The sequence below is a fragment of the Porites lutea genome, chromosome 14 (genome assembly GCF_958299795.1).
Source record: "Porites lutea chromosome 14, jaPorLute2.1, whole genome shotgun sequence".
Classification (NCBI taxonomy): Eukaryota; Metazoa; Cnidaria; class Anthozoa; order Scleractinia; family Poritidae; genus Porites; species Porites lutea.
This window is the reverse complement of record NC_133214.1, coordinates 21,735,456-21,752,057: the sequence shown is the minus strand read 5'-3', so window position 1 is coordinate 21,752,057 and position 16,602 is coordinate 21,735,456. Positions and strand designations below refer to the sequence as shown.

The 16,602-nt window shown below is 39.8% G+C and overlaps 2 protein-coding genes and 1 pseudogene across 2 annotated transcripts; all 3 read right to left on the bottom strand.

Annotated features, from left to right (window-relative positions):
• Window positions 1-1,809: 1,809 nt before the first annotated feature.
• LOC140924274 (ryncolin-1-like) lies at window positions 1,810-4,214 on the bottom strand (annotated as a pseudogene).
• Window positions 4,215-7,535: 3,321 nt separating this feature from the next.
• Window positions 7,536-9,816, bottom strand: LOC140924276 (ryncolin-1-like). Its single transcript, XM_073374309.1, has 3 exons — window positions 9,441-9,816; window positions 8,542-8,922; window positions 7,536-8,138 (listed from the first exon to the last, which is right to left on the bottom strand). Exons 1-3 carry the CDS (start codon window positions 9,670-9,672, stop codon window positions 7,882-7,884), a joined length of 870 nt encoding a protein of 289 aa, XP_073230410.1. The 5' UTR covers window positions 9,673-9,816; the 3' UTR covers window positions 7,536-7,881.
• A 1,748-nt stretch (window positions 9,817-11,564) lies between these two features.
• Window positions 11,565-13,123, bottom strand: LOC140924277 (ryncolin-1-like). Its single transcript, XM_073374310.1, has 3 exons — window positions 12,824-13,123; window positions 12,276-12,656; window positions 11,565-11,859 (listed from the first exon to the last, which is right to left on the bottom strand). The coding sequence occupies exons 1-3, from the start codon at window positions 13,053-13,055 to the stop codon at window positions 11,603-11,605; spliced, it is 870 nt and encodes a 289-aa protein (XP_073230411.1). The 5' UTR covers window positions 13,056-13,123; the 3' UTR covers window positions 11,565-11,602.
• Window positions 13,124-16,602: the final 3,479 nt, after the last annotated feature.

The window sequence follows — 16,602 nt, the reverse complement described above, 5'->3', positions numbered from 1 at the left end:
ATAGCGCATCTGAAGGAAGCGATATACGCTGTTCTCTTGTAAGCGTAACATTTCCATGACAGTTTTTCTCTCTTCCAGTTTCTTCTCTCTCAGTTTTCACAAAGGGGATCTTTTTCGTCCCTACACTCCCGCCAGCTATGTGCCGCCCTTTCGGTCGAACTCATGCCCTCCGCAGAATGATTCCAGGCATGGTTACCCTGATCGTCCAAGATCCAATCCGGGTACACCTGTATCGTCACGTGGTAATCATGATCCAAGACGACAGATCTATGGCCTCACAGAAATCGCGCTCCACAGTTCAACTTAGGGGGCTACCATGGTAGGTAACAGATCCCAGTACAACTCGAGCAGTTACCAAGGAAACTGCCTCACAATCAAACGCGTACTCTCGAGGACCTGGGTCGAGTCAATCTCAGTACTCTCGTGGTAGCCATCAACATTCGTCACGTGACCCTAGACAGCAGCAGCAGCATTACAATCGACAAGGACCTCCCAACAGGGTAAGTTAAACGATCAAAAACCTTATTCTCCCAAGTAAGGAAGCGATGCCGTACAAGAGTACGCGAAATCTTCTTGCTTTTTTATTTAGTTAGGTAACGTCCTCTCTTTCTGTTTTTCGTTATTGCAAGGATCTATTTCGTAAATGGTCGCTCCTACCCTTAATTCAAATGTCATTCCTTTGTTGGTTTACCTCTTACCGTTACAACTGCACTATTTTGCTGAACTTTCTTACTTGGCTGCAAATAATTTGTCATTTTTGGGATGAGCATATATATGTACTATCAGGTCACCAGAAACATTTATTCTGTAGATCTTGTGCTCAAAAATGATTACCTTTCTTGGTATTTGATCTGTCCGTTCTCTCTTTCGGCTTTCTGTATGGCAAGTACCCGTTTTAATTAATTTTTATCTGTCTTAATTTTTATATGCCTTGCAGTTCAGTTATCCCGGATGCTCTTTAAGCGTATTACCGCGCATGCGCTATTAAATTGACAACTTGTTAATCGTGGTTTTGTTTGTACCTCAGGATGATCGTCGCCATTCGTACCCGCTTTCCAATTACCGTTATAGACCGTACTAAGATGACAGTAACATCCTCAATTTTAACACCTCAGTTGAGGTACCACAGGATAACCAACACAGGCGTAAAGCACCAGGGACGGATAACTGTGCGGGGCGTGAGATCCATGCGACTGTCACGTGTTCTCGTTAAGTTATCATGGTTGCTTAAAAAAGTTAAATGAGTACTTATAGCTTGTAATTTATCGCATGATCGGTTTTATTCGTTTCTTATTTGACCTGGAGTCAAATACTTCGGTCGCCTCCGAAGAAATAAGAAATTAAAGTGGTTTAAAAATTGCTGAGCAATTTTCTGTGAAAATTGCAAGTGAACAACTTTTTTTCACTTGGAACATTGTTTCCGTTAACTACGACAATTTGTGAATAAGACCCACCGATGTTTTAGGTGGGAGTACAACTTACGCTGCAAATAACTGTTTTTCGAGTTTTATCTACTGCTTTATTGGTTGGATTAAATATACTCTGCTATTGTGTATTCAAGATTTGCGTTTGTTGTACACACCATTGGTACAAACATTCAAGTCATCCCTCGGCCTTTGGTTTTTCGAAAAATTGATGTCACGTGTTTTAAAAGGTCATTTTTATCTGGAAGACCCAATTTCGGGAAACACTAGAGGCTTACGAGTCTCCTAATGCTCCTCGCACTATTAAAACAACAGTTTTTAAATCATGTTACACAGTCAAAGAAATACCTGAATGCTACTTTAATTTAGCCACACACACACAAAATTCTACACCTTAGTGACAACTTTATTACTCCCTTTCTGCAGTAGCCTTACAACCCGTTTTATATTATTCTAGCTGATAAGTTTGATAATTTCATTTCTGAACTGATAGATATCAAGCAATGCATACCTTTCTCACAATCCACAAGTTTAAAGTGAAAGAAATGATCAGAAGTGCCTGAAGTTATTTGTTTTACTCAGTGGTTTTCACTGAAAAGTTTCGTCATCCACTTTCACGGTTCAACTTAGATGGACCCTTGTGCGACGTAGAGCTTACTGAGCCTTCGTAAATGTTAACTAAATAAGATTTTCAAACTCTATCTGATAGTCTTTAAAAGCTTAGCGCGATTACAATAAGATTTAAAGCAAAGTACCCTTTCAGCATTACACCTGATTACACGCTATTTAACGTCCCTCGTATGCATGGTTGTTTTACCGAAAGAAACGACATAATTGAATCTTAAAAATTCCTTGGACGTATCTTCATCTCAGATCTCTTCATAGAGTAGTAGTTTTTTTTCCAATGGTACCACGACATTCCTTGATCATTGAGCTTGCCGTGAAGATACAAACCATTCAGGTTGGAGTAGTGGCAACCATTGTACCACCAGGCCGCCTTTACATGTTACGGCACAGTTGGTACTTCCGCTGCTGTCATTATCACGATCTTTGGTGGTAAATGGATATCCTCTGTGATACGCAAGGGAATCTCCAGCGGTACCTTCAAAAAACGATCAGACAACAACAAAACACCGTGAATTATATCGTCGTAGTTTTTCATATGAATCACTCGCAAGGTGTTTGATTAAACGGTTTGCTGTCCAAGCAAAGAAATCATCTGTTCAATATGATCTAGATATTAGTTTTACGAGCTATAGAAGTTATAAAACGCTTGTTTTCTCATACTGATACAGCAGGTTCGGCCAAATTAATTGCATTATAGCGTGTAGCTCGGGTAGGGCACCGAGGCTTTTCTAGTAAAGAAGACTCAAGGGGGGGGGGGGGGGGGGGCGGGGAGAACGAAGGTGAGAAGGCCTCAAACTCAGATTACATTGCATGGTGCGTTTTTTTACCAAAACTCGTCTTGAGCTTCATGTTCGATTTATTAGGCTTGAAATCACAAAAAGGGGGTGTCATAACGTACCTGAATAGCTTCCCAAACTCAATTGGTATTTCGCCCTTTCACTTGTAACAGCGAATGAGCTGTAATCTGCAAATGTTGTACTGCCATGAAGATCTTCCAAGTCCACGCGAAGCTTGTAACTTCCGCTTACAGTCAGACGATGAATTTTGTCCAGTCCGAGCCAAAACTCGCCGTTCAGATTCCCGAATCCCCTTTTGTAGTCATGCCAAGGGCGGTAAAAATCCACAGAGCCATCTTGCCTCTTCTAGAACACCGTCCAACCTCCGCCAGCAGTTTTCTGATCACAGTACACTTCAAATTCGCCCAAACCTTCAGGATTGATTTTGTACACTCCATTGATCTTTATACCGAACTGGTAAATTTCGGCTCAGTTCTTGTAAACTGAAAATAGAATGGCCAGTGTTACGTTTACGACTACTGGAAAAGGAAAATTGTAGCGAAAATCGGATTCGTGTGAATTTCCGCACGAGACTTGTACAAGTGATATGATGAGATGACAGTCCTATATTTAACCTTATTGGATACTTATACGCAAATTTATGAACAGCTCATTATTCTCTTGCTGATGGTTTTGGGCTCTTCTTTTCCACAGTGGATATGGAATAGTGGGATTTACTTACTCATCCTAAAGTTTAAAACGACCCTCGTTGAACCGGGGCTAATATAGACCAATATAAGATGAATGTACGCACTCATTGGCACTTACTTTGCTTGCCCATAAGCGCGTAGGCCGTTTAAGTCGTAAAACCTCCGGGCTGCTGTTAAGCCGTGAACCGAAACACAACTGATCAATCGTTTGCAGACGATAAGCGCGCTTCAAAGAAAGTACTAAATCGCTAGGATCAGAGCGCTAAAAGACAGTGAAAAGAGGGATGTTCAAAGAAATACCTTTGCCGCTAGAACCGCCACCACCAGTTCGGTTTTCTTTGAGCGCCTTGATTTCTTCTCTGATTTCGGCCAGTTGTTGTTCGATCTTCTTAGTATTCGGTCCGGCATAAAAGTAGTTGTTTACGTTACACTGCGGTTTTCTAGCATCAGTACCACTTTTTGTGGGGACCGCTGATTTTGCAATGGCCTTCACCAAAAAAGCGCACAGTAGAGCTTTGAGGAAAAAATTCATTGTGTTCGACCTTTTCAGTATCACGTCTAACACTCAAGAAAGAATAAAATTCTCAACCGTTGATAACTCTTTAGTACTTTCTTAAACTTCCTCTTCAGTCCGGCTCATGCTCTTTTGAAAACGGGATTTTTCTCGCTAGCTTATTAATGACCTTGTTTTATGATCACCTTTTTTCGCCAATCACATCGGAGTGATCGTGAGTAACGACAAATCAGGTGTTCAGTGTTTGGTGTGATTATAATTCAATTTGTAAAGCAAACCTTTTGTAGTCAAGTGAAATCAAAACACATGTTAATTTTTCAGTCTTTTACATTTCCTGACTTCCCGCCTGACTTACAAATCTTCCCAGAGAGCCATAGACTATGTCAGTCCCGTGGACATTCAATTCTTATTTTATGAATTTCCTAATTTCTATGTTAACATAACGTAGACGGAGACATATTAGGGCCATTTATACGAGGAAAAAAAAGACGCGACGCGAACTTTCCGTATAAACGGCACATTTCGTCTAAAATAAGACGCATCTTATTAGATAAGACATGCTCGTATAAATGGTACAGTTCGCGTCTTATTTAAGACGCGTCTTGTGTAAGAAGCGTCTTATTTTTCCTCGTATAAATGGCCCTATTATTTTTATCGCAGTTTTGAATCAAACACTCGTTATTGTACCAAATTCCAATACCACTGATCTGTTTCTTATCACAGATGAACCGCTGCAGTTTATTAATCGCAATTAATCGAGAACTTGTGCGATTGTAAATTGATGACTGGTATAGAGAGATCTTGTATATGCCACATCAGTCGCCGCCATGTCAATATTTATAAGTCAGAGTCATTACTCATCTTGAATTTTAAACTACTTACAATTTTAGGCGTAACAGAGTAACGCATTATCTTGTTGCTTTTGTGCGAATTGATAACCTCGTCTCTACTACATTTAGAATGTGGCCTGAGACCTTCCTAGCTGGATTGGTCTCCTTCACGGGTACGTTCTAATCTTCCATGATTTTAATCAGTTTTTTTTATCTTTTCCAAGGTTTTATAGAAGAAAACAAAACGAAGTGGTTATAATTACAAAATATTGTCCACCAGGAAGCTCTCATTTATTGTTTCCTAGGCTAAAGCCATGTTACAAGCTCAGAATTTACACGGTCATAGAAAACTGCAGGGGTGGATCCAGAAAATTCAGAAGGGGAGGCCGGGAAACTTGCCAGCGATTTAGACCTTCATAGGCCACATTTTAGTTATGAATGGAAGCGAGGCTGACGGTGACCTTGAATATGTACCCCTGGTCCATTCTCTATTTTCCAATTGCCCATAATACACTCTGTTTGCCCCCCAAAATCTGCATAAACCATTGTTTTTAAATGCTCCTGGGAGTATTGCATTTTCCCAAGAGCATTTTAAGACAATAAGTTATGCAAAATTTGGGGGGCAAACAGAGTGTATTATGGGCAATTGGAAAATAGTCAATGGACCACCTCTGTGGACCTAGTTCATGGCCATCGACCTCCACGTGGACCCGGTCCATGGACTACACCCGTGGACCACCCTTAATTTATGTGGATGAATTTTTACCAGAGGTTTAAACGAATTCTAGGAACCTTAAATGGATAAAACTGTGCCAATTTTTAATATATTATCAGGATCTAAGGCTCCTCATATTACACACTTGCTCAAATTTTTCCTGAATTCGATTCATGGGTTTGGTTTAGTCTGCAAAGAGAAACAATAATTGAAGGGGACAAGTGGAGAGGTAGGGAGGAAGTAGTCTCCTACGCAGCTACGCAGTTCTTTTTTTCTGTCGTCGTATTGCGCGAGGATCGACCCAAAAAATGAGCTGCGTGGCAGACTAGGGAGGAAAAGGAAATACATGACTGAGTACCCCCTCCCCCCCCCCCCCCAGATATCACTTCCCCTTCCCTTGATAGCTCTTGGAAATGTTTATTGGTCGACAAACTTATTGAATCTGCTCACGAATCAAGCACAAAATGACCTGCATATCATCAAACAATTAAAGGCAGTTGCATGGTCAAGTCTGACAAGTTTGCGGACATTATGTTGGTTCATGTAAATTGCTATTCATTCAGGTCGAGATTGTTGTTGTTACAAACACGAAGACATGAAACTTCTTTCTTCGTCTCATACGCAGCCGTTTTTGTTTCGATTTTCAAGCACGGTCTGCATAGGAGACTACTTCTTCCCTAGCACTCGTCCTGTTCCCTTCAAATATGGTTACTTCTTCACCAGACTAAATGAACCCACTACATTGGTATGGAATTGAAAAAACATTAAACAAGTGTAAAATATGAGGGGGTTACCAAGATAACAGATTCCAGTTCAACTCAAGTGACCACGTGATAACCAACACAGGCGTAAAGCACCAGGGAAGGATAACTGTGCAGGGCGTGAGATCAATGAGTCTGTCACGTGTTTGCGATGTTATCATGGTTGCTCAAAGCAGTTAAATGAGTGTCGTGTTACTTATAGTTGTAATTCGTCACCTGATCGGTTTAATTCATTTGTAATTTGACCTGGAGTCAAATTACGTCGATCGCCTCCGAGGAAATAATATGAAGAAATTAAAGTGATTAAAAAATTCCTGGGCAATTTTTTGTGGAAATTGCAAGTGAACAACTTCTTTTCACTTGGAACATTGTTTTCGGTGGCTTAAATAGGGTCAAAACTAAATCGGAATTTTTGAATCGTATTCTCAAATTTTACGCCGAAAGTTAAAAAGGTTAAAGAAACCACCTTAACAAACCAAGAGTTATTTTTTTTATATTTTTCCTTCGCGCCAGTTTTTCAGTAAAAGGTGGATAGCGCTATTTATTAGATAAATTACCATCTACTGGATAGTGCAATTGGTTTCTCGATCTATACTTATCCACTGAATAGGTATTTATCCGGTTGATAGCAATATCCATCTTGAACAACCGGGGTTTTCATAAATGGCTAATATAGGATGGTTTATAAATGGAAAACTTTCCGTTAACTACAACTTACAGTTTATGAAACAGATCCACCGATGTTTTAGACGGGGAGCACAACTTACGCTGTAAATAACTGTTTTTCGAGTTTTGTCTACTGCTTTATTGGTTGGATTAAATATATCCTGCTATTCTGTATTATTTAAGATTTGCGTTTGTTGTACACACCATTGGTACAAACATTCAAGTCATCCCTCAGCCTTTGGTTTTTCGAAAAATTGATGTCACGTGTTTTAAAAGGTCATGATTTTTATCTGTAAGAACCAATTTCGGGAAACACTAGAGGCATACGAGTCTCCTAATGCTCCTGGTACTATTAAAACTACAGTTTTTAAATCATGTTACACAGTCAAAGAAATACCTGAATGTTGCTTTAACTTAGCCACACACAGACACACACACACAAAATTCTACACCTTAGGAACAACTTTATTAATCCCTTTCCGCGGTAGCCTTACAACCTGTTTTATATTATTCTAGCAGATAAGTTTGATAATTACAATCCGCAAGTTTAAAGTGAAAGAAATGATCAGAAGTGCCTGTAGTTATTTGTTTTACTCAGTGGTTTTCACTGAAAAAGTTTCGTCATCCACTTTCACGGTTCAACTTAGATGGACCCTTGTGCAACGTAGAGCTTACTGAGCCTTCGTAAATATTAACTAAATGAGATTTTCAAACTCTATCTGATAGTCTGTAAAAGCTCAGCGCGATTACAATACGATTTAAAGCAAAGTACCCTTTCAGCATTACACCTGATTACACGCTATTTAACGTCCCTCGTATACATGGTTGTTTTACCGAAAGAAACGACATAATTGAATCTTAAAAATCCCTTAGACGTATCTTCATCTCAGATTTCTTCACAGAGTAGTCGCTTTTTTTCCAATGGTACCACACCATTCCTTGATCATTGACCTTGCCGTGAAGATACAAACCATTCAGGTTGGAGTTGTAGCAATTATTGTACCACCAGGCGCCTTTATATTTCACTGCACAGTTACCACTGTTGCTGTCATTATCACGATCTTTGGTGGTAAATGGATATCCTCTGTGAGACGCAAGGGAATCTCCAGCCGTACCTTAAAAAAACGATCAGCCAACGACAACACCATGAATTATATCGTCCTAGTTTTTCATATGCGTTGCTCGCAAGGTGTTTGATTAAGCGGTTTGCTGTCCAAGCAAAGTAATCATCTGTTCAATATGATCTAGATAATAGTTTTACGAGCTATAGAAGTTATAAAACGCTTGTTTTCTCATACTGATACAGCAGTTTCGGCCGAATTTATTGCATTATAGCATGTAGCTCGGGTAGAGCAGCGAGGCGTTTCTAGCAAAGAGGACTGAAGGCGAGGGAAGAACGAAGGTGAGAAGGCCTCAAACTCAAATTACATTGTATGGTGGGTATTTACCAAAACTCGTCTTGAGCTTCATGTTCGTTTTATTAGGCTTGAAATCACAAACCGGGGTGTCATAACGTACCTGAATAGCTTCCCAAACTTAGTTTATATTTCACCCTCTCGCTCGTGACAGCAAATGAACTGTACTGTGCAAATGCTGTACTGCCATGAAGATCTTCTACGTCCACGCGAAGCTTGTAACTGCCGCTTACAGTCAGGCGATGAATCTTGTCCAATCCGAGCCAAACCTCGCCGTTCAGATTACCAAAGCCTCGTTTGTAGTCATCCCAAGGGCGGTAAAAATCCACAGAGCCATCTTGCCTCTTCTGGAAAACTGTCCAACCTCCACCAGCAGTTTTCTGATCACAGTACACTTCAAATTCGCCCAAACCATCAGGATTGATTTTGTACACTCCATTGATCTTTATACCGAACTGGTAAATTTCGGCACAGTTCTTGTAAACTGAAAATAGAATGGCCAGTGTAAAGCTTACGACTACTGGAAAAGGAAAATTGTAGCGAAAATCGGATTCGTGTGAATTTCCGCACGAGACTTGTACTAGTGATATGATGATATGACAGTCCTATATTTAACCTTATTGGATACTTATACGCAAATTTATGAACAGCTTATTATTCTCTTGCTGATGGTTTTGGGCTCTTCTTTTCCACAGTGGATATGGAATAGTGGGCTTTACTTACTCATCCTAAAGTTTAAAACGACCCTCGTTGAACCGGGACTAATATAGACCAATATAAAATGAATGTACGCACTCATTGGCACTTACTTTGCTTGCCCATCAGCGAGTAGGCCGTTTTTAAAAGTCGTAAAACCTCCGAGCTGCTGTTAAGCCGTGAACCGAAACACAGTCAAGTGATGAATCGTTTGCAGACGATAAGCGCGCTTAAAAGAAAGTACTGAATCGCTAGGATCAGAGCGCTACGAAACAGTGAAAAGAGGGACGATGTTCAAAGAAATACCTTTGCCGCTAGAACCGCCACCACCAGTTCGGTTTTCTTTGAGCGCCTTGATTTCTTCTCTGATTTCGGCCAGTTGTTGTTCGATCTTCTTAGTATTCGGTCCGGCATAAAAGTAGTTGTTTACGTTACACTGTGGTTTTCTAGCATCAGTACCACTTTTTGTGGGGACCGCTGATTTTGCAATGGCCTTCACCAAAAAAGCGCACAGTAGAGCTTTGAGGAAAAAATTCATTGTGTTCGACCGTTTCAGTATCACGTCTAACACTCAAGAAAGAATCAAATTCTCAGTGGTCGATAACTCTTTAGTACTTTCTTAAACTTCCTCTTCAGTCCGGCTCATGCTCTTTTGAAAACGGGATTTTTCTCGCTAGCTTATTAATGACCGTGTTTTATGATCACTTTTTTTCGCCAATCACATCGGAGGGATCGTGAGTAACGACATAATTCAATTTTAAAGCAAACCTTTTGTATTCAAGTGGAATCAAAACACAATGTCAAGTTTTGCTAATTTTCAGTCTTTTACATTTCCTGACTTCCAAATCTTCCCAGTAAGCCATAGACTATGTCAGTCCCGTGGACATTTAATCCTTATTTTATGAATTTCCTAATTTCTATGTTAACATAAGACAGACGGAGACATATTATTTTCATTGCAGTTTTAGATGAAGCACTCGTCATTGTAAGAAATTCCAATACCACTGTTTTGTTTCTTATCACGGATGAACCGCTGCGGTTTCAGTAATTAATCGCAATTAATCGAGAACTTGTGCGATTGTAAATTGATAACTGGTATACAGAGATATATGCCACATCAGTCTCCGCCATGTCAATATTTATAAGTCACAGTCATTACTCATCTTGAATTTTAAACTGCTTACAATTTCAGGCGTTACAGAGTAACGCATTATCTTGCTGATTTTGTGCCAATTGATAACCTCGTCTCCGACTACACTTAAAATGTGGCCTTAGACGTTCCTGGATTTGTCTCCTTCAGGGGTACGTCCTAATCTTCCATGTCATTTTAATCAGTTTTTTGATATTTTCCAAGGTTTTATAGAATTAGCTTCCCATAAGAAAACAAAACGAAGTGCTTAACTGCAAAACAATGTCCACCATGAAGCCCTCATTTATTGTTTCCGAGGCCAAAGTCATGTTACAAGCTCAGAATATACACGGTCATAGAAAACTGCTGGCGGAAAATTCAGAAGGGGAGGCCGGGAAACTTGCCAGCGATTTAGATACTTTTTAGTTTACCGATAATTCTTTGAAAATAACAGAAAACGTCCCAGGGCGGTCCCCTCGGCCCCAACCCACACATACACTGTGTAAAATTTTTCCCACCTATTCTGAGGATCTTCCTCAGACACTGATCCCTTGAAATTCAACAGAAATCTCACAACTTACGTCTAATAACTTTATTCAACCTTTTTTGTCACACAAAGAGCTTCGACGGTAGTCTTGAACTGTTATGATATCCCAAGAGATAGAATGATTTTCATTTCTGGTTTGATAGATATCAAGCTATGCAAAAAGCTGAAACGATTCCAAACTAGAAATACCTTTCAGTTGGTTGTTTTACTCAGCTTTTTGGCTAATTTCACCGGAGAACACTTCGTCATTAATTTGCTTTATCTCGAGATCAGCTACTTATGACTGACCTTTGGGCCTCAAACAGCTTACTTAACTCTGTCTAAATGTCCTTTCTTAAGGTTAATGCGCGGGATAGCAGTTACTGGAATCTAAAGCAATCACCTCAAAGCATTACACCTGACTACACATATGCTATTCTCCTTTATTATTTAGACACGAGTATTTACTGGAAAATATACCACTCGTAAAATTCATAAAAACTACATCCGGGACCCGAGTGGCTTATTTTTCGTAATCTCACACGTGAGTTTATCGATGACGTAAGTTCGGTCATTTCCCTCTATTATTTTATGGATGTCTTTTTGTCTATATAATAAAAAGAACATTACACGGCGGCTTGAAGATATGAATTTTATTTTCTCGTGGGAAAAACAATATTTTACTCACTCGCTGCGCTCGTTCGTAAAATATTCTTTTGCCACCCGAAAATAAAATTCATCTCTTCGCGCCACCGTGTAATATCTTCTATGTACACACGGTTGTCTTACTAACAAATACGGTATACTGGAAACTCAAAAATCCTTTGGACGTATCTTCATGTCGGATTTCTTGACAGAATAGTAGTTCTTTTTCCACGTGTACCATGCCATTCCTTGAGTACTGTCCTTTCCATGAAGGTACAAACCATTCAGGTTGGAAGAAAAGCAACCGCTGTACCACCATGCGCCTTTAGCAAGGACGGCACAATTGTTTCCGTGGCTATCATTATCACGATCTTTGGTGGTAAATGGAAGTCCTCGATGACCACCAAGGGAATCTCCAGCGGTACCTTTAAGAACAATGGTAACAATTAAAGCAGCGTTTCCGATCAGATGCGTTAACTCACCTTCCTTTGCAGGATTTGAGCAGTGTTGTTAATTTGATGTATTGCTGTTGTCTAAGCGAAGTGATGGTGATAGTAAATTTGTAACTGCTCAAAAAACTGTAACTGTAAAAAAATAGTTTGTTTTTAAAAACGTGTACGTGCGCCCCAGATCGAATTGAAATGAGGTGTTGATTTTTGTGGCGAAGGGAAAACCGGAGTACCTGGAGAAAAAACACTTTCGTAGCAAGGGGGAGAACCAACAACAAACTCAACCCACATATGGCGTCGACGCCGGGATTTAAACCCGGGCCACATTGGTGGGAGGCGAGTGCCCTCACCACTGCGCCACCCAGTATGGTAATGTTGAGTCCAAGACGTACCTGAGTAACTTCCCAAACTCAATTGGTATTTCGCCCTTTCACTTGTCACAGCAAATGAACTGTACTCTGCAAATGCTGTACTGCCATGAAGATCTTCCAAGTCCACGCGAAGCTTGTAACTTCCGCTTACAGTCAGGCGATGAATCTTGTCTAATCCGAGCCAAAACTCGCCGTTCAGATTCCCGACTCCCCTTTTGTAGTCATCCCAAGGGCGGTAAAAATCCACAGAGCCATCTTGCCTCTTCTGGAACACTGTCCAACCTCCGCCAGCAGTTTTCTGATCACAGTACACTTCAAATTCGCCCAAACCACCAGGATTGATTTTGTACACTCCATTGATCTTTATACCTAACTGGTAAATTTCGGCACAGTTCTTGTAAACTGAAAATAGAAGAGAAATAACTAGGCTTAAATAAAGCTTTACGATGATTTCTTCTCGAGGACGAAAACCAAAATAAAGTTTGGCTGGATAAACACATGCACTCAGTACCAAAATTCAACTACTAAAGAGCAAAAGCAAAAGGAATGATTACAGAAACATCAGATACCTTTTCCGCCAGAACCACCACCGTCGGTTCGGTTTTCTCTCAGAGCTTTGATTTCTTGCATGATTTCGTCCAGTTGTTGTTCGATCTTCTTGGTATTTGATCCGGCATAAAAGTAGTTGTTAACATTACACTGTGGTTTTCTAGCATCAGTGCCACTTTTCGCAGGGGCCGGAGAATTTGCAAGAGCCTTTACCAAAACAGCGTACAGTATAGCTTCCAGAAAAAACTTCATCGTATTGGAAAACTTGTTACATACACTATTGAATGAGCGGAAAATATCAAATTCTCAGCAAGTGAAGCTAATTGATAACTCACAATTTTACTTTCTCGTCAGCTCATTATAGTCGTTTTATAAACTCTTTCTTACCAATCAAATAAATCTGGTATATTAGGATTCCAAATTAAGGTCCCTGTCACTCTAATTTGTTATATATTTATACTACTATTGTTAAGGAAACTGTGTATAGTTAAATAAATATCAGCACAACACTGACACTTGTTAATTTTCAACCCCCGGGAAGGGGATCTTCCATGTAAAAGTGGATTGGGACACTCGTCGTCTTGCTTTGGGGTGTAAATTGCAGATTTTGGTCTCACGCAAGGTTTTGGCACGAAAAGTGACTATATTTGCCCATAATTCAGGTATCGCTTAGGGCGTGTGCATAAAGAAATTAACAAAAAATGCCTCAACACAGAAATCTCCTTTAGTGGTCGTTTTAAGCTTAAGCCACACCCACATTAGTCTCCTTTAGGGGTTTTTCGACGTCCCCATCACTTTCTTAAGGGGGTCGCCCGGGTTTTCAACTTTATGCATGGCTTTTTCTTTTCAATCACTATTTTTGCTTTAACCCTTTAAATCCCAAGTGTGACCAACATCAATTTTCTCCCAACTATATCAGCACATCATCAATAGAAAAGGTTAGGAGAATTAACAAAATGATCACCAAAAGGAGAAATGCTTAGATCTTATAAGGTAATGTATGGACAGTGGAAAATTAGTATTTGGATATTGGGGATTAAAGGGTTAACCAGTGACTGTCCCCCAGATATTACATATTTGTTTTTATCATACATTGCACTCACTAACTGTCTTCTTATTGGCTAAGAGCCTACGGTTAATTTTGGGGATCAGCGCAACCTACAGATCAGTTTTAGTTATCAGCAGCTGGCCAAAGAGTGTTATATAAATTTGATAATTAAAAATACGTAACTAAGTAAATTTACATGCATTTTTATTTATCAAATTTATATAACACCCTTTGGCCAGCTGCTGATAATGATCCAAAATGTTTAGGCAGCGGCTGGCGTAATGGCAAAATGACATATTATATATTTTTAAAATAGAAATACATAACTTTTAATTAAAATAAATCGTTCTAAATCTACATGGTCAAATCGATTAAAGACTCCCTTAAATCTATTTAAGCCTTATTTAGTTAAATTGATTTAGGCTTAAATGATCACTGCCAATATTAGGCTGTGTTCATACTGTAACGAATAGCTTTTCGAAGATCCACCATAAATTGAACAGTAACTTCCCGGGGCGGCACAAGTCGACTGAACATCGTGCCTGCGCGGTTGTTGACTGAGAGGGTCTGGTGCACTAAACTCCAGGCCGTGGGTTGCGGAAGACCTCAGATAACAATGACCTCAACCAGGCTGTTGGGGTGCTCAGTCTCGCGGGCTCATAAAACCTGGTCTTGGTCACGTGGGTTGCGGCCCTGGCTCCTAGTCATTTACTTCCACAACGGGAAGTAAATGAGATTATTATCACATGACCTGTAGTGGAGAAACATAACATACAAGAAAGAAGTCTATTTTCGCGTTGTTCGTTTGTAGAGGACAAAGAAATGTACTTGAAAAGTGTGATTGCAAACTTGTTGTTTTGCTTATTATATAAAACAGTCGAGTCATTATCCCCGCCGTCGTTAGCTGTTTACTCCCAATGTCAGGACTTTACGAGGAATTTCCCTGTAATACCCGTAGTCAATTGAAAATACTGTTGGTGTGATTTTGATTGGTGCACGCGTAATGCTTGTTTGTGATTGGCGTGCCTGTAGTAAGCCTGTAGGCCACAACCCCCTAGGACACCTCATGAAGTTTACACAACGGAAGATTCCGTGTCGCTTCGGTTTCGAGCTGAAAGCGCATATGGCACCATTTGCAACCGTAACTTGTCATGCCCGACGAAAAGTTTCCACGCAACGAAGAGAATATGTCAGGTAACCTTTAATATTTATATTCTCGGTGCTGTTTCAATGCATTCATCCCTGAGTCTTCACTCCCGGTCAATACCAACAGCAAACCGTTTAATGCAGAAGCAACCAGCACAAGCAGCCTTTGCGTTTCCACTTTGCAGTCCGGTTGTGTCCATGGAGGACTTCATAAAATCCTTTTGCAAACGATAAGATGACTTTTTGTAGGGAAAATCTTGCTGGTGTAACGGACGTTTTTTGGCGGCTTACTAGCCGGACTGGGAACCAAAAGCAAACATGGCGGAGTCGATCGAAGTCGATGTTCGCTGAAAGGTTTCGGATTTTGTTCGGATTCAAGTCTATCCGTTAAAAGGGAAACGCACAATTGAAAAGGCGCTTAATGAACCGTAAAAGGGTTTAAAAACTTTGATGTTTCTTGTTTCTTGAGTCTGTATTTTTTACTTGTTTTTCAGGTACTTCACGTGAGTTCTGTGTCCAGTGTAGCTGCAGAGTGACAACTGCCTGGGCCGTTTGAGCAGGTGAGGTTAAAGTAAGAGACATTCCAACCCCTTCTGAGGGAAAATTGGGAGGTTTTTGTCAGCCCCAAAGGAGCTAATATGAGAGCCGAAGGCGCGAGTCTTCAGTCAGTCATCTACAGTAATTCTCTAAATAAACAGAATAAATATGATACAGAAACCTGGGTGGCCTTAAAAACAATGTATTAAATATTTTATTTTAGTCAGTTATTGTAACCTAACATTAAATAGAAGTGATAAGCTGATAGTAAACAAACACACTTAATTTTCCAGAAAAATGTTTGTGCATGGCAAATTGAACATGAAGCATGTAATCCTCAGAGGCCAGTGGCATGCAAACCTGAACTTAAAGTGTGGATTAATCATGAAGAGGTAGGTATCACATCCTACATGGGTGTAAACATAACTGGATCCCCTTTTGGATCCCTTTCTGGGCCACTCATTTTCCTTAAATAGAGAGAATTCATATAACTCGTTTCTTATATGCTAATGAAAATCGCTAAATGCTAATGCGTAGAACAATGGAGAAGGCACCCACCAAACTGGACACTGCTACAAATTCTTAATTAAAAGAGAGTTTGAATCATGTTGGCTGTTGATTTTACATGCAGGATGCCAGAGTTTCATCCATGTTTCTCCCGAGCAAATGTTAAAATAACTGAACTACTAGGAAAAGCATGTCTCAACTGCTGGATTTTTCCTCACCATAAAAACTGAAAACCCTCAAACAACTGATGCTGCAATTTTTTGGTCAGGCTGTGGTAACTGAAAAGACCACAAAAATCAGCAAAAAGGCAAGTATATTTAAAAGTACTGCTGTTGCCTAGTATAGAAGATTCTTGATGCAGATAACTATCATTTGTTTTGGAAAAGTGAATCAAATTCCAACGTGACTTGCCTATGAGTACAGAAGTTGGTCATTAAACAGTGTTGTGTGTCTCATTCTCATATAAGAAACAAATTATACGAATTTGCACCTAAATAATATAAAGAAATAACAAAAATAAACTAATTTTAAAAGGCAAGCAAGCAAATAATTAAGTCCCAT